This window comes from Thermobia domestica, chromosome 18, assembly GCF_964235325.1.
Source record: "Thermobia domestica chromosome 18, izTheDome1.hap1.1, whole genome shotgun sequence".
Classification (NCBI taxonomy): domain Eukaryota; kingdom Metazoa; phylum Arthropoda; class Insecta; order Zygentoma; family Lepismatidae; genus Thermobia; species Thermobia domestica.
In genome coordinates this window covers 40,415,301-40,433,612 of record NC_137471.1, presented here as the reverse complement: position 1 = coordinate 40,433,612, position 18,312 = coordinate 40,415,301, and the positions used below count along the sequence as shown (strand labels likewise).

Genomic DNA, 18,312 nt, shown 5'->3' with positions numbered 1-18,312 from the left:
CAGCCACGGATCCAGGATATGATCAAGGGATGGGCTAAACCATAACTTACCGCTTTATCCAGTGTAAAGAAGGATTGAAGCCTATTTTATCCCATGTATACTTGAGCATCAGAGGGGCAATAGCTCCCCTTGGATCGACGCCTGTCCCCGTCCCCGGCCTGGACCTCATTTATGTTAAAAATTTGATAGGGATCTGTCTGGTGGCTCAAGAGTTACTAAGTCACGTAGTCACTTTTATTTATTTATATATAGTACCAGAATACCCTTTCTTTGCACGGAGAGAATAGTTCTGTTTTGAGCGTAAAGGGGAGAATATGGATTTAAAGGGCATTAGAACATCAGAAGTTTCACTATTCGTTTCAGCGATCCCGAAAACTGTGGATTCGGCACTAATATAGGTCAGTTTCGATAACATATATATTCCCTTCCCCTCCTCCAAGTTTCGGGGCTACATTTAGTTTTAGTCGACATTGAAAGTGTCAATGTTCATCTCAACGACCCAGAAAACTATAGATTCGACACTAATATCGGTCATTTTTATCATTTGTATTTATTTTATTTATTTTTAAATATCTCAATCCTTCCCCTCCCGTAGGTTCTACCGTCAAACTGAAATGATAAAAGCCATCCCAGATCCAAACCCCAATTATGTGGAAAAGAATTTCACACAATCCTTATGAAAATTGTATTTAGGTGGAATTACTTGAAATCGTGATATGTTGTAGATATTGTGTTCCTGAGAAAAAATCTCAATGGGCGCAACCACTGACCCTTTGGCCATTACAAGGCGACCTTCTTGAAAACAGCCAAAGATACCGATATCCTGGATTTCGGTGAAAATGACTGAAGCCGTGATGTGTTCTAGATATTGTGATCATGAGAAAAAGCCTCAGTGGGTACAATCACCAATCACTGACCGTTTTGCCACTAAAGCACTTTTGAAAACAGCAGAACGTAACGGTATTCTGGATTTCGGTGAAAATGTCTAAAACCATGATATGTTATAGATATTGTGATGGCAAGAAAAAGCTTCAAGGGACTAAATCGTCAATCACTGACTGTTTGGCTAGTAGAGTGCCACTTTTTTCAAAGCAACCGAATATAGTGATATTCTGGATATCGATGAAAATGATTGAAACCGTGATGTATTGTAGATACTGTGATCCTGAATAAAAGTTTCAATGGGCACAACCACCAATCATTGACCATTTGGCCACTACGGGGTCACATCTTTTTATTAAAAATAGCAGAATGTATAACGATATTCTGAAGTTTTGGTGGTATTGTATAAATCCTGAAAAGATTTAGATCTTAACAACCAAGCAAACACTGGACAGGATGACCGGTCCGGGCCAAACCTTCCGAATGCGAACAAACTCTCTACCAACTAACGTATTGTTACTCGGCAGCCACAAATTAACTTTTTTGAGGATCACGACATCTACAACATCAGTTTTATTCATATTTACCGAAATCTAGAATATCGTTATACACAGTTGTTTTTAAAAAATCTGGACCTGTAGTAACCAAACGTCCAATAATTGATGGTTGTGCCAATTAAGGCTTTTTATCATGATGAAAAGATCTACAACATATCACGGTTTCAATCATTTTCACCGAGATCCAGAATATTTGTATCTTCGACTGTTTTCAAGAAAGTAGCCCTGTAGTGGCCAAACGATCAGTGGCTGGTGGTTGCGCCCATTGAGACTTTTATCAGGATCAGAATATCTATAATACATTACGGTTTCAATTATTTTCAACGAAATCCAGAATATCACTATTTTCGGTTGCTTTCAGAAAGTGGCCCTATACTAGCCAAACGGTCAGCGATTTGTGATTTTGTCCATTGAGACCTTTTGTCAGGACCACAATAGCTTCAACATATCACGGTTTCAGGCATTTCACTGAAGTCCAGAATATCATTATATTCGGCTGTTTTCAAAATAGTAGTCTCGTACAAACAAAATAGTCAGTGATTGATGGTTGGTTTCGAAAAAGTGGCCCCGTAGTGGCCAAACGGTCAGTTATGGGTATTTGTGCCCATTGAGACTTTTTCTCAGAATCACATTATTTACAATATATTACGGTTTCAAGCAATTCTACCGAAATCCAGAATACCGGTATCTTCTGATTTTTTAAAGAAAGTGGCCCTGCAGTGACCAAATGGTCAGCGAATGGTGGTTATGCTCATTGAGACTTTCTTAGGAACACACTATCTGTAATATATCACGGTTTCAAGCAATTCCACCGAAATTCAATTTCTTTAAGGATTGTGCGAGGTCTTTTTCAACATACTTGGGGCTCGGGTCTGATATATTTTTTGTCATTTCACTTCAACGTTGCAACTTAGAGATGGGAGATCGAGATATTTAAAAATGATCGAAAATGACCCATATTAGTGTCGAACCCTAATTTTCGGGGTCGCTGAGATGATCAGTTACTCTACCGATGCCGGTTGCATCCAAATTCAGTCTCGCAACTTGCTGGCGGGAGAGCAAGAGATATACGAAAACTGATCAAAAATAACACATATTAGTGTCGAATCCAATTACAGACTTTACGGGTACCAAGCACTCTGCATTTAAAGTTTTTACTTTAACTCTCGTCGGTAAAAATTTCACCCTCGAAGTAAACTATATCTTATGGATTTTTTCCGGGACAAGCGAGTTATGCCATATTATAAGGTAACTACTGAAATGATTATTAACGAATTATGAACATATTTGTGTGTTATTTGTGAAAAAATTGTAAAAAAAAAAAAAAAAACACTTCACCCCTTAAGAAGAACCAGTCCTGAATCTTCCTAATGAGATATACAGTATTGTTACATTTCTTTACAAAATATGAACCACATTGTCTAAGGCCTTAACGGGAAAACCGTCGAGAAAAAAAAAAAAAACATCCTATGGTTAAACCCTTATCTTCACTCATCCTTCTGAATGTTTAGCATGACGAATGAGTAATGCCATATTGTTAAGTTATTAGTGAAATATTTATTTATGAAATCTGATTGAGAAAATTGTGCGAAAAGAAGTAATCACAGAGTAAATTACACCTTTTGTAGTTTTTCAGAACGATGATTCATACTACGTGCAGGGTTGTTAATAAAATATTAATTTATAAAATATAAATAAAATCGTTATAGCTGTTTTTGAGAAAATTGAATTAGTTTAAGTTTTCATTCTTCTATGAACTACCTTTATTTTAAGTGCAGTAGGAAGGTTTGAAAGGATAAAATACTATAAAAACATTATGTCTAGAATTGGTCTAGATAGGTTGTCTGCCATGGCCTCTGGTTGAGTGCATGTAAAAGCGTGACGAACAGATGGACAAATATCGAAAACCTATTTCACTGATATGTTGGGGGCTATGATACTTAAATTCATTGAAATCTCGAATTCAATTTTTATCGCTACATCACACCTTCTTTCGTCGCTCGAATGTGAAAATGAAATGGAATCTTTAAGTTTTATGTCCTACGTTTACGACGGTTAGGCTTAAGGATACGGTGATGATGAGAAATGAGTGAAAAGATGGAATGAAGAAACTGGGAGGAAACGGGAGAACCCCTACAAAATCCACGCACGCGTTTCTCCACTACGAAGTTCACTAGACAATCTGGAATCGAACGAAGGATTCCACGCAAAAGAGGTGCACGCTCTACCACTGAGCCACCGCGGCCCCGAATGTGAAAACGAATAGACCTACACCGAGACGTGAGGTGATAATCTGTCATTCCAAAAATTTAATAAGTTATTTTTATTGTGTGGTCATGCTAGAAAAACAAAACAGCTTATGCCTGTTAGTTGTTTCCTTTTAATATCAGTTGTTCATCTACTGTATATATTAGACGAATGGTATGCTTATCGTTCATACACATTCTATTCTTTTGAACTATTCTTGTTCCACACCACAATCTGTATAATTTATTTTTGTTCAAAGAGAGTATTCTTTATTCGTTACAAATCTTATGAATATGATCGCATTTCTTGCACCTTGGGTATGACTGTTACCAAACCAAAGAACTTTCAATACTCTATAAAGCAGAAAAATAATTTGACATCAGCTTTTCCTTTTTTCATGACAACAAGCTTTTCTATTTCATTCGTTGTAGATCATGCTTGGTGACAAGATTGGAAAGGCTACATGTTGAGTATGTTTCTTTTTCTGTTCCTGACTCAACACAAACCCGCAGTTACTTGAAGTTGGTCCGCTGTGTAACGACGGGAGGAGAAGAGTAAGCATACAAGACAATAAACTGAAAACAACCACTGTTACCGATAGTACTCTAATTCTGAATAAATACGTCGATTAAAGTAAAATATCAATAAGTTATTTCTTTATTGTTTCGGTTGTTATTAATATGAAAATTATACACTTTTTGTAATGTTTTGTAGAAAAAAGAGATGGGATTTGATCTGGTGTCAAAATAGTATATAACTTCTAGTCCGCCACTCTACCCACCTAACAACGAAGACTGCGTAGGTTCATCTTCTGTTTTCTGTTTTTGCTATTTTATAGCCATGGAGAGTGTCACTTCCAACCTCAAGGCAAGAGTTTTCCTGTTTGTTTCTATATTTGGGTACGAACTCTTCGTTACAGACGCTAATTTATATTTGGCAGACAATCTTGACACTAGATTTAAACCAACCAATAAATTTAATATTTTACTCCGCTTTTTAGTTCCTTCCTCTAGCTTTTTGTTTTACACTGGTAATTATTAATTTCTCTTTGCAATCGTGCTTTGCTCCTACAAAAATCCCTCGAAACCATGATTACCAGGATACACAAACCTAGCATAATTTTGTTTTTTGCTTATATTTTTATTCTTTTATTATATATTTTAGAAACATCTGAATAAATGGATGTGCTTTCTTTAATTTGACTTAGTAATAACGGAATTGTATCCGTAAATGTAAGGAAAATGGAATAAATACGACAAATTGCGAGTTACAGTATACGCGCCATTTTTTTGAACATAGTGGTACATGAAAATCGAAATATGTAATAACTATATTTTGTAGCCAAAGTAAAAAAGGAATACATTTTTGTTTGAGTTAGAATAGTTTACGAAACAGTTGCTATTCAGCCATTGTGTAGTTGTTACAGTTGCACACATTTGGTTATTAAAATATTTAATTATTAATGCGGAAATATATTTTTGCAAGGAGTGGGCTAAGGAGCCTCCCAGAGGTTGAAATTTGTAATTATTTTATGCATGAACAACTAATGAAATAAGTTTTGTAAGTATTCTGCAAATACTATTATATATTACATACATTTCTTTCCAGGATTTTATGTTGCAGAGGTTCAGAAACCAACTGAACTTTCAAGAAGTGTTGAGTCCATGGCTGAGGTGATCAGAACAGAGCTGACAAAAGGTTGTATTGAAGCTCCAGAAATTAAATGTGGATTCATTGGTGAAGTTGGGAGCGTTTGGCCAATTCTAGGTAATTAATTTTTTATTATGTGCATCCTGAGCAGCATACGGAATGTATTGGAGTGAAATATTTAAAATTAAACCATATTAGTTTCAACCCGCACTTGCATGGTTAAAGTGTCAGCTTCAAAAAGTTGAATAACAATTGTAATATATAATTTAAAATATCTACTGATTGTCTTTCCAAATATATTAATTTCTTTGAGTTGGATACGATAACACTCGAAAATTAATATCTTTCAGTTTAATGTCCATTGTTATTCCCGGAGGCTAGAGGAGACAGTAATGATGAGGATGAGTGAAATGAAGAAAGTATGAAGAAGCAGAATAATCCGGAGACTACACACACATGGTATTTGTCCATAACATAATATGACTTGAAAAACTAAATTTGATTTTTTGAAAATTCATTTTATTCAGTTATTAATGTTTACAGCCATGTTTTCTGAAATAACTAATATTTTCGGGTTATTTTATGTATTTTTAATTCTGATTTCTGAAAGTAACTTGCATTTCAACAAATGCAAGCAAACTTTGGACTCCTATTGCCTTTGGGAAATGTTAATAGCAAACAATTTTGAACGGTTAGTTTCAATTTTAATCCCCTGTTCTCACTACAATGACGGGCTCTCACTATACTTAATGTTTTTTTTTTTTTTTTTTTTTTTAAGTTATCAAATGAAGGTAATGTCATATATCTCTTCCGTAAATTTAATTCCACGTGTCTCCCGATACAAATGGAGTGAAAAATGAGAAATTGTATAAGATAAATGAAAAATTTGAATAGAAATTAGTCATGTTCTCCAGAAACATTAACTCTATTCAAATAAAATAATGTTTTCGTAATGATAACAGAAATATCTTTCAAACGATGCGTATCATTTAACTCAACCTCTTACCTGCTGTCAAACGACTCCTCTCGTGCCGCGAGATGTACTATTAGGTATAGTATAATAGTATATCTTTCCCAATAGCTATATTAACGAGCAACAAGGATTTTTACAAATGAAAAATTAGAGAGAAAAACATGATAGGTGACAAATGCCGTTTAAAGATACTGAAAGCCTTTTTTATTGTTGTTGTTGTTGGAAAGGCAATTTAACATTTTATTTGTTAGTAGCAAATGTAATTCATATAGATGTTTATTATTATAGTAAAAGTGTATTCTATGTGATATTTTTTTTTTTCTAGCAGTGAGGTAAACTATGCAATTCAAATATAGTATAATGGTCGCACACCATATTTTCCTCCTGGGTTCTTCAAATTTTCGGTCAATTTAAAGTAAAAGAGATGGTGATTTAAGTTATTCACCTAATCTTCTTCACACTCCGTTGACGAGCCATTTTCAGCTTGAAAGCTCACGGTCTGTATTTGTACCTACATCCAACAGTGTTAGTCTGTAAGAACTGTGTCCACAATCGGTAAATGACACTAGGATACACGTGCAAGACTTCTTCTCCTTGCCCATGTGTTTATCCTTTTCCATTCTCTCAATGGCTTTCCAAGCCATAGTCTCCTCTAAATTACGCTGTGGCGGCATTGTTCCTGTTCAAAACAATATTACACTAACTCATATCCACTTTTTAGCGTTACCAACATATACTGGGAGTTTCTTGTGAATCTGTAGATTTCGTGCCTTACCACTAGATGTCAGTCGTGTATAATGTTACCACTGATAATTCTTCCGTGTCTATACCTCAACATGAATAATCTATAATATGTAAGGCAACGATCACCACGGACAAATATATATATATATAGTTTCTGGAGTCGCTTTCGTAGTTTTTGGTTTGCTCTAACTATTTTCACCAGTAAGTTTTTCTCAGATTTAGGACATATATTAAAATAATAATAATAAGTTATTACCGAATCTAAATAGAAATTATTAACCCGCGAAATAAAATGAAGTTGTCAAGAGTGTTAAGTGTTTAAAATTGAAGTTTAAAAATATATGTCAAAGAATATCTTAGGAAGGCGAAATATAAATATCTACTTCTAGTCGTTTTTAAGTATTTAAAAGAAACACAGCACAGTATTATACATTCAACAGCTTTATTTTAAACAAAAGATAAAACACAGATACTTTTTGTTTAAAAAATATTAGTTTTAAAACAACTAAACCTGGATATATATATATATATATATATATATATATATAGGCTGGCCCAAAAGTAGGTACACCACTGCATTGATCAAGTATAACAATTTAGCGTACAGATTTATTTGCTTCGGCTGTCCCGAGGTTAAGATATAAGTAAAAAGACATTTAGAACAAATAATAAGGAAGGTAAGTCTAGCTGATGGATAACAATAGGAAATGATATAAAAAGCAATGCGTTGATGAATATGGGACTATATATATATATATATATATATATATATATATATATATATATATAGAGAGAGAGAGAGAGAGAGAGAGAGAGAGAGAGAGAAAGAAAGAAAATAAAGGAAACTTGCCTCAACATTGCAAATGAACTGCGACAGTACACATGAAAAGGTGCTTCTGCATTATTCTTCAGGAAGTTAGTTTTTATTTATTCCTTGACGTCGTATTATTGTTAACTCCTATTTTCATCATGCGTGCTCTTGTATTAGTCCAGAATACAATGAATTATATCACTGTTAATAGTCTGTCTTCAGCTAATACATATTATTATTTTTCGTTCTCAATAGTCTTCATTAATATATGTACACCATCTCTTGGCTTCTTGTTGTCTTCCGTTTTTAGATAAGTGCTCATTATTGATTTAGTTATATTTATTTTTGTTATTGTCTCTCTTATGTAAAGCAGAATGACGGAATATTAAATATTTTATTGAGCCTTGTGATTTTGCATTATTTTGAAGAATAGGTAGATTGACCAAAGTTCAGTTCATGTGACTTTTCACCCCACTAAATTGCAACATTTGTGTAGCAAGTGGTAAGAGACGGAGCTTCAACCTATTCAATGCACAAAATAAAGAATACCTAAAGCAGCACTGGTTTCGCAGCAAGATTTCTTTTGGGGTTTTAGAATCGATCGAAATCCACGAATGTTTTATAACATTTAAATGTACAGATTACAGATGTTACACAACTTTTATTTACAGTTCCAATTGATTATCATCTTCTCTTGACAGATTTTGAAAAGCGAGCTATACAAGCGACAGCTGAAGTTCAGCAGAGTTTAGGATGTCCAGTGAGCTTCCACCCAGGTCGACATCCCGATGCACCTTTCGAAATTATACGAATATACCAAGAAGCTGGTGGATCGGTTAAGAAAGCTGTTATGTCTCACCTTGAAAGTAAGTACATTGATACCATTCGAATTCGATGAATTTATACTCAAATATATTTTTCTCTCATTTTACGCGACCAATCTAAAAGTGAACTTTACTGGTGACTCGAATGAAGTGTAATCACCTCGCTGCATCATGACTTAATGAAATACCCGATTAGTAAGCAGGGTTTGCCACAAAAATCCCAGCGTTTTTTTTTTCAGGTTCGATCTATTTGAAAAAAAAAAGTTTTAAAATACAGTGATTTTTCGTTATCTTCCTTTTTTTTTTTTAACTATTTCCGGCATTAGAAAGACCTTATACAATAGACTAATACTGAAAAATGGATTTTAATGGTTAGAATGGATATGACGATTCGTAATTAAAATACGCACAAAAACAAGTGGAAGTAGTTTAATATACCTTTCCTAAATTATAAACGTAATTAAAAGGGCCATTATCTCTTACTTTGAATATTTAGACTTTGAAACTGTATAATTTTATTCTGTTAAAACTAAAGAAAAATACCAACGAAGGAAATCCCACTAGTTAGTCAATATAATTTTAGAGCCGGGAATGAAAACGAAAAAGAAATGGCATTATCTCATTTTTGTCAAAAGCTGCCTTTCTAACAGGGAAATATGATAATGTTTTCTTTCTTCTTATGTTTCGTTTATACTTAAACGTTATAAGGGTGTTGTCCATAGCTACGAAATACTCGTGCACCGATAATGTAAAGGAGGGAAACAAAATGGTATATTTTTTCCCCAAGTGTATACGGTAATGAATCTTGCTCTGTAGTACAAATTATTGCATGAAGCATGACATTAATTCTCTCATTTAATTTACTATACATAAAGCTAAACACGATTTGTATCATTATGCCTTTGAATATTATTTTAAAAAATATATTCAGAAAAGATAGAAAACTAACATTTTTTATTAAATATATATATTACAGAATTTATTATAGAAAAAAGAATATTTTTACGTGAGATTGTACCAATACAGACCATTTAACTAGCTAAAATGGTGAATCTTATCTACATAATTATCTAATGTTCTTTCAAATATAAACCTTAACGTGCTAAAGTAACAAAATTCTATGAAAGCACTTACTTATTTGGATTTTTGAACTATAGAAGACGTTTTTGTCCGTCACTATGACAACAAACGACGTTTCATACATAACTCACTATATTCGAACAAATACACCATCACTTATCAAAACACAAATGAACAAGAGACCATTTAAGATTGGCTGATTTATTATTTCTATGTCGGTATATATAGCAACATAGACTTGCTTTCTTATAATCGCAAATAAACTTGAAGAAAACAGATAGGCTACTCACTAAATAATATTTCACATTCAAACAAAGGTAGCGTTCTTCGGAAGTCACATAATCCTATGAGTTAATGTTCGATTTTTCCTTATCTTTTGAACGCAGAAATCTATAAACTTTCACCAACTTGATAACCTTTTCTGTTCCACGTTTAATTCCAAATTAATCCGAAAGTAGAAAATCTTTCTATTGATGGCGATGATGCTAGGACTGAATGAAGGAGAGCGAAGAAATCACGGAACCCACTTAGAAATTTTGAACACTTTTTGGTTTTTACTTCCATGGTTCTCCACACACTTTGCATGGGGGATTGCTTTATCACACTTTTCTGCAACATAGATGTGGCGAAATACTCAGTATCTTTAATTCTAAAAGCTGGAAGGTATTCCGGATTTCTGTAGGAAATCCATTCTTCTGCTATGCGTTCTTGCTCACTGTTCAAGCGATGTCCCATGTAATTAGGATTCCTGATATTGGGAAGAAACTGGAAAAGTTGTAGTGCTTCATTAAATCATCATTTTCTAAAATGACTGTGATGTGGTATCACTTTTTTTAAATAAATTCAGCAGAACCTGGTGAGGTTGACACACATTGCAGTGTGTTCAGCACAGCACCAACAACTTTTAGCTGTTTCTCCAAATGCAAAGTCTCGGTGTATATATACCAACATTGTCTACAACTTTTGATATCAATTTATCAATTTTATCTTTATGTTCAAATGTTATTTCCCTATACTAATGGTAGTTACCAGTGAACATATTGATACAGGCAGGATGAGAATTCTATCCAGTGTCATTAGGATGTGCGGAATGAGTCCATATATTGTTTCAGCCACCCATGATTCTGATGTGTTTTTCGAAAATACTTTTATACTTCAACTACGTTTGGGAACTGAAGTAGAATATCCTATTTAACTAAATTTGAAAGATGGGCTCATCACGATACATAATAATGTGCGTGTATTTTTCTTTTAGTATTTCCCTTGTCTTTTTCATTTTGTTCTCATTGTCCGTTATTAGTGCGAGAACCTTAATCCCAAACTTCCCTTCACATTCTGTGATTGCAGAGTCAACTATAGCCAGATACTTTGTCGTCTTTTTGCGAAACCGGAATCACATGGACTTAGTAGAAAACTTGAATTTTTTTATGGATCATTTCCTCCTTGTATTAGATCATTTCGAACACTAAACAAACTATCTAATGTTATAGCAACGCTGCTGGATTTTAGTAATTCTCTCAGCTATACTTCGATTTCTTCTACAACACAATCTAATAGTTTTCACCAATTGCATTTGCTTAAGCAGGATTATAACTAGGTTTCAGTAGGTTAATCATTGTTTTAAACTGATTTAATTCTACAACATTGAAAGAAATGTTTGCTACGTAGAAAGAAAATGCTATTGCCGTGTCCAATATGTCCCTTTATCTTTCAGTGGTTTCTACTACAAATTCACTCAGTGAACGTTTGCATTTTTTTTTTGAAGAAATTGAGGATACACTAAAAATGAAAACAAATTGGGTCTGGGTAGGAAGAAACACAGGAAGATGGTTCTTCTGTAGGGAAGGTGTCATACTTAGGGACATTTTTGAATTTTCTCTTTTATTTACTAAACAAATAATACCAAAGGAGCCAGGATGCTCTAAAGTCTTTAGATATTCATTGTTTATTATACAAAAAAAAAAAAAAAAAAAAAAAAAAATGCCAGTTCCTGAACGCTTCTTGTAACTGAGCAATAACTTATGTCTGAAACTATTTCGTGTCTGGATGTACAACAGGCTTGTATCCCTATAGACAAGAGATGATGTACCAAAGGACAAAAAGCATAAAAGGCCACAAATAATAGAAAACACACATAATTTCGTCCTTCTGGTTTTTATTCATTGCAAAGTTTAACCAGTTAATAAGGTAAATCACAGTTCGGTAGAAATATAAGAAGGTTGGTTCATATAATTGCAATTGTGGGCTTACAGCAACAAGCCTTAAAAATTCTAATAATCTCTGCCTCTACATTACGTTGCATTTTTCTTAGAATCATTGTTCTTTAATGGATTCACTTAATTAACCAGTTATTTATTTGAACTTGCAGGAACTCTTCTTGATGATGATCGACTGATAGAATTTTCGAGATTAGGAACCTACTGCCAGTTTGATTTATTTGGGATAGAGTGTTCTCATTACCAGTTGGCACCTCAAATAGACATGCCATCAGATGCACAGAGAATCCACAAAATTTTAACTCTCGTGAAAGAAGGCGTAGAAGATAGAATTCTCGTTGCTCATGATATCCATACAAAACATCGATTGGTGAGTTACGCTTATTTATAATAATGAATATGCATGTGTTTTAAATACTGTAAAGTATGTATACGTGGAACTACTTTCTTCCGCATAGAGGTGTCCATATTACTGAGGAATAAAACTTGCATCAAAATCAGGAATACTAAATCAGGAAAAGTACAAAGTATCAACTTAGCTCCACAATAAACATGTTGTAAGTAAATAGATTATTTATTACGTTTGTTATCATTAGAAATAAATTCATATAAATTCTAAAATGACGAATCTAAAAATTTCGAAGTAAATTTATTTCAGTAATATAATAATAGCAATTTTTAGACCAGAATGCTTTTTCAAACTCTTCTGTTTGAAAGAAATCTTTTGTCTTTTATTGCGAGACTATCGAAGTTCCTACGATTTGTAGATATCATTAAAATAACATCCCGTTTCTTCTACAATTTAATAAGTAAAAACAAATTTCTAATTGGAAATACTTTCTATGTGATAATTGGGAATTGCAATAAAGAACATAAAATATAAAATATAGACCCCTAAAAGTATTATTATGGGATCTCTTACGCTGAAATGATACAAGTTCGGTCAATTTGCTAAGAGAATTGAGTTGAAACTTAATTTTTTTTTTTCAAAATTTAATGAGTCAATTAAAGCTTCTATCTGTAAAATAACATTGGAGTTACTAATTGATAGTCACTTTAAGGATTGTACGTAGTTTTTAATGGATAAAATAGTGAAGTACGTTAGGATCGTTACGCTATGTTTCTGAACTTTTGTGGAAGGTTCGAGAAAAATAATAGTTGATACAATTAAATCTACGAAAAATATTTCTAGAAAGAGTATTTATGCAAAAACACAATATTAAGAAAGTCCGTATTTCAGGAAAGGTATTATTGTGCATTATTTTTTTGAGGACACACATCGAGATAATAAAGTAAAGCATCATGGATCATAAGAGAAGATATGACCATCCCTGTGAAAAAGTCAAACTTAGAGAAAATATGCTTATGACAAAAGTAAAATGAAATCTTCGAGTTTTACGTCCCACGGTTATGCCGGTTAGGCTAAAGGAGACGGTGATGATGAGTAATGAATGAAATGGTGGAATGAAGAAAGTGGGAGGAAACGGGAGAACCCCGAGGAAACCTACGCACACGGTGTTCATCCACCACAAAGTTCACTTTGTGGGGGCTGGGATCGAACCCGGGACCCCAAGCACCAGAGATGAACGCTCTACCACTGAGCCACCGCGGCCCTATGACAAAACTAGTTACGTTGTAATACATTATAAATTTCGTTATTTATTCAGGAATTAGGAACAGAGTGCGTACTTTACCAAGAAAAGAAGTATAAATTGACTTTTAGTAAATGAAAACAAGTACATTTTAAAATAAATGTGTTTGAATATTTCAATTTACAAAAAGTATCAGAAGTCATCATAAGTGCTTCAAATAATAATAATAATAATAATAATAATAATAATAATAATAATAATAATAATAATAATAATGTAAAAGTGTAATATTCTTAAAACACATTTATCATGAGTTGATTGTAGATTAACTTGTCTGTTAGAATTGCTAACCTGACCTCCAACCATATTGGTTGATTTGAAGTTTAGGATTCAACCGTATGGAATGACGGGAGATACACTTTTATATCACTAAGTGTTACGGTTATTGTTATTATTTGCAAGAATTGTATCTTCTGAAGCAGTAATATAACTTCACATCGTAATTGTGAACAGTTATACCTAAGATTAAATTCTAAGCATTCTTTTTCTTTACTTTGAAAAAGAAATATTTGTTGAAGTATACTGTTTTTAACTCAACTTTGAGTCACCCTACCCAGGTACGGATCCAGGATATGACCAAGAGAGGGGCTGAACCATATTTTGCCGTTTTATCCAGTGTAAAGCAGGATTGAAGCCCATTTTATCCAGTGTATATCTGAGCGTCATGGGTGGGGTGGGGGGGCTGTAGCCCCTATAGCCCCCCTTGGATCCGCCACTGCAGCTACCCTACCCTTGATGATTATTATTTCATTATTTTATTACAAATGCCGTACATGTCTCTATATAAGAGAACATCCCGACGGACTGCCAAGTCAACGCTTAGGCCAAACCTTTAAAATAGAAATTTGAAATTTTGGACAGTGGATAGGACTTGTGATGTAAAATATCACTAATTAAGGTATGAATTTTAGAATTCGACGAGAAAGGATAGGTGGTGTAAATAGGGTAGTAATTGATATAAGATGCCCACGTTTCAAAATATTTGAAGACTAGAGACATGGAATTTGGTATCAGGAATTCATATTTAAAAATAATTAGACAGACTGAATAGTGTTGTTTTTCGATATTTAACATACAATAGCAGAAAGAGGATGGGGACTTCAATTATTACAATAAATTGCTCAAATCTCTGAATATCATAAGGTTAGTGACATGAAATTTGTTATTTAAAGTAATCCGACACATGTTTCAGCGTCTTTTGATCTTCGACCTAGAAGGAAATAAATAGGGGCGGAAAGAAAATGCGGATGTAGTTTACTATTATTTTAAGATGCCCATTTTTTAAAAGAAATATTCAGACGAAATTGGTTAATCTAGGAACTTGAAATTTGGACAGTACATAAAAGATTTTACGCAAGGAGCCACTAAGAGTAAATTTTTGGAAAACCTACGATGAAGGAGAGAAATGAGGTCATAATTATTATATAACATGTGCATGTTTCAGAATTCCTGATCGTTAGAAACATGAAATTTTGTATTTGAACTTCACATTTCAAATAATCAGATGCGTTTTTGTTTGACTTCTAACGGAAGAAAAGGGTGAAAATGAGTGGAGATTACAATTATTATAATTTGATGTTCATATCTTGAAGTCTCCTAAGGATAGAGTTGTAAAATTTAACTTTTGGACTTCTTATTTTTGATATTTAATCTAGAAGGGAATAAAAAGGGGTGTGGAGGAAAATGTGAGAATTGCCACCTTATAATAATCATATCTTGGAGGGGGCGCGGTGGCTCAATGGTAGAGCATTCATCTCCGGTGCTTGGGGTCCCTGGTTTGATCCCAGCTCGCGCCGTGAGAGCTTTGTGTTGGACAAACACCATGCTCATGGGTTTTCTCGGGGTTCTCCCGTTTCCTCACACTTTCTTCATTTCACCATTTCATTTATCATAATCACCCTCTCCCTTAGCCTAACCGAAATAAACGTTGGACGTAAAACTTAAAGATTTCATTTTCATATCTTGGAATCTCTTAACCTTACAGATATGAACTTTTGTATTTAAACTTCCCGTTTAAAATAATAGGAAACTTATTAAAGAGTATTTTGTTTAATATTTAATCTAGAAGATAAGAAAAGGAGGGTGGGTAGAAAACAGGAATGGGTTTACAATGATTATATGTCCGCATCTCAGAATTTGCAAAGGTGAGAGGCATGAAATTCCGTATTTGGACTTCTCATTTAAAATAGTCACATATGTTTCATCGGCTTTTGATATTTGATCAAAAGGGAAATAAAATGTGTGTGAGTAAAAAACGTGGGGATTAGAGTTATTATAATAGGAATTTTTTGATCTTAGACACATGCAGTTTTATATATATGTAAGCTTCTCATTTAAAGTAATTAGGCAGGTGCTTCAGTGTCTTTCTAAATTTCACCTTGAAATTTAGAAAACGGGGTACAAATAAAAGGGGGGTATTTTACATTTATTATAATACAATGCTCAGAGACATGATGCTTGGCATACCGACTTCTCATTTAAAATTATTAGACATGTTGTGAATAATTTATTTCATCATTTATCAAGAAGGGAGGATAGAGCTAAGAAGATAAAAAGTATATGGATGTAAAATTATTAAAATAAAATGCCCATATTCCGGAATTTCTTATGCTTCGAGAAGTGAATCTCGATTTTTTTTAACTCTTCATTGAAAATAATTAGTCACATGATTGACCATTTTTGATATTTTATTTAGAATTCAAGAAACAGAAGTTGGAGATGCATTATTATAATAAGATATAAATATCAGTTACTATATTAGATACTCATATCTCGAAACCTCTTAAGGTTGGGGACATAAAATAGACTTTTAACTTAAAATAATTAAATACGTGGTTGAACTTTTCTTGGCAATCTGCACAGAAACGATGAAAATGGTTTGGGAGTAAAAGGGTGGAGTTCAATTATGGTAACAAGGGGCCTTATGCAGAGTCGTTTTGACTTATGATTAGCGTCATACTAAAGGCCTGACTACTGCAGGAAACATATGTTAGTCGCACTCTTTAGTATGACACTAATTACGCGTCAGAACGACTCTGCATAAGGCCTAAAATGTCCATAACTCAGAATCTCTGAAGTTCAGAGAAATTAAATTCTGTATTTGGACTTTTGATTTCAAATAATTAAATACGTGTTTCATCGTTTCGTTCTATATTCGACGTACAACAGAAGAAAACGGCTTCAAAGAAAAGAGTGTAGTGGTTCACAAATATAAATCAAGTATCAAAATGCGTTGAAATACGTGCTGACTTATTTTAAATCAAATGTTCGAACAACAAATTTCTTATTTCTAAATTTAATGTATTCGAAGATATGGACAATTTATTATTGTGAATTCCACTTGGAAGTGGGTAAAATTTGAGTTCTAGTGCTTATAAAAATGCTTTATAATATATATATATTTTATTGATACTGTTTTAGAAATATTTGTACAATAAATGTGATAAATATTTTTTGTGCATCTTACTATTAAATACATATATTTCCAGGTGAAATATGGAGGCCATGGTTATGCTCACATACTTCTAAACATTGCTCCGCGTCTCGTGCAAAGAGGAGTAAGCCAATCTGTAGTGGACAAGATATTAATAGAAAACCCGAAGACATGGTTGAGTTATCTGTAACATTGTAAATACTCATACAATATTATGGGATTTTACGGCTGCTAATACTGAATTGATGTGTCCACGTAAAATAGTAAATAATACAACAAATATACAATATATTTTTTTATATCTGACCTCAAAATCGTAACTTGTAAAACAAGCAAATACTATATGCGATATTACAAGAAGTTTGTGCTCTTAAATCTAAAGTAATGTCGTGTTTAAACTACAAGATAGAAATGGACTCGATAAATATTGACTAGAAAGATGACTTCTGCTTTCTAACAAAGAAGTAAACGTACTAAATTTTTAAATTAAAGACCTCATTTTAAACCTATTTTCATTTTCCGAAGCTGAAGTTTGAGTAGGGAGTTGTAGTAATACATTAGCACCCCTTCGATATATATATGATCACCTACTGAACAGTGTCTTCTAAATGTTCGTTAAAGTGTTTTCCATCTATACATGTACAGTTTGTATATACAGGATGCCGCTTTCTCCGTGTGGGGCTAGTGCCATAAATAAGTCATCGTCCGTGGGAACATCTGGAAAACACCATCAATAACTAAATGACCAACCAGAACCCTCATTTCCAGCATTTAACAACCGCTCGTCAAATCCACGTGGAGTACTTAGTTGCCACAGTTCCAAACACTGTCCTTTCAGTCAGTGATTAGAAGATTGTTGTTCACATACATAAGTTTCTTATACTTATATATTATACTCGAATATAGCAAAATGTGGACGCCTGACGTCTGTTTCACATTAGCGATAGTATTGGCATTGAGAATAAGAGACACGAGACATAGTGGTTGCTGCGACACTGCAACCCCGCAAATGCGTTTAAAAGAGGGATAGGGGAAGGAAGAGATAATGTTGTAAACTCCAGGAGGGGAAATTTAAAGAATTTGCCGAACTGTCCACGTATAAAAGAAATACACTTTACTTTTTATTTGTGGCCCTCTATCTATATCTGGAATATTTTATTTAGAGTGGTTCTCGTTTAGTTTAACCAATAAAGTGACTCAATACGAGACTAAAGAAACCCATAAAAAATTATCTTAATAGAGT

The 18,312-nt window shown here is 33.5% G+C and overlaps 1 protein-coding gene across 1 annotated transcript in view; it reads left to right on the top strand.

Moving 5' to 3' along the window:
• LOC145675875 (phosphotriesterase-related protein) overlaps window positions 1-17,356 on the top strand; it is a 38,933-nt gene extending 21,577 nt beyond the window's left edge. Inside the window, exons 4-7 of the mRNA XM_081746661.1 lie at window positions 5,295-5,453; window positions 8,566-8,730; window positions 12,137-12,354; window positions 17,125-17,356. Of these exons, the coding sequence (XP_081602787.1) occupies window positions 5,295-5,453; window positions 8,566-8,730; window positions 12,137-12,354; window positions 17,125-17,259 (677 nt within the window). The 3' untranslated portion in view covers window positions 17,260-17,356. The remainder of the gene's footprint in view (window positions 1-5,294; window positions 5,454-8,565; window positions 8,731-12,136; window positions 12,355-17,124) is intronic.
• Window positions 17,357-18,312: the final 956 nt, after the last annotated feature.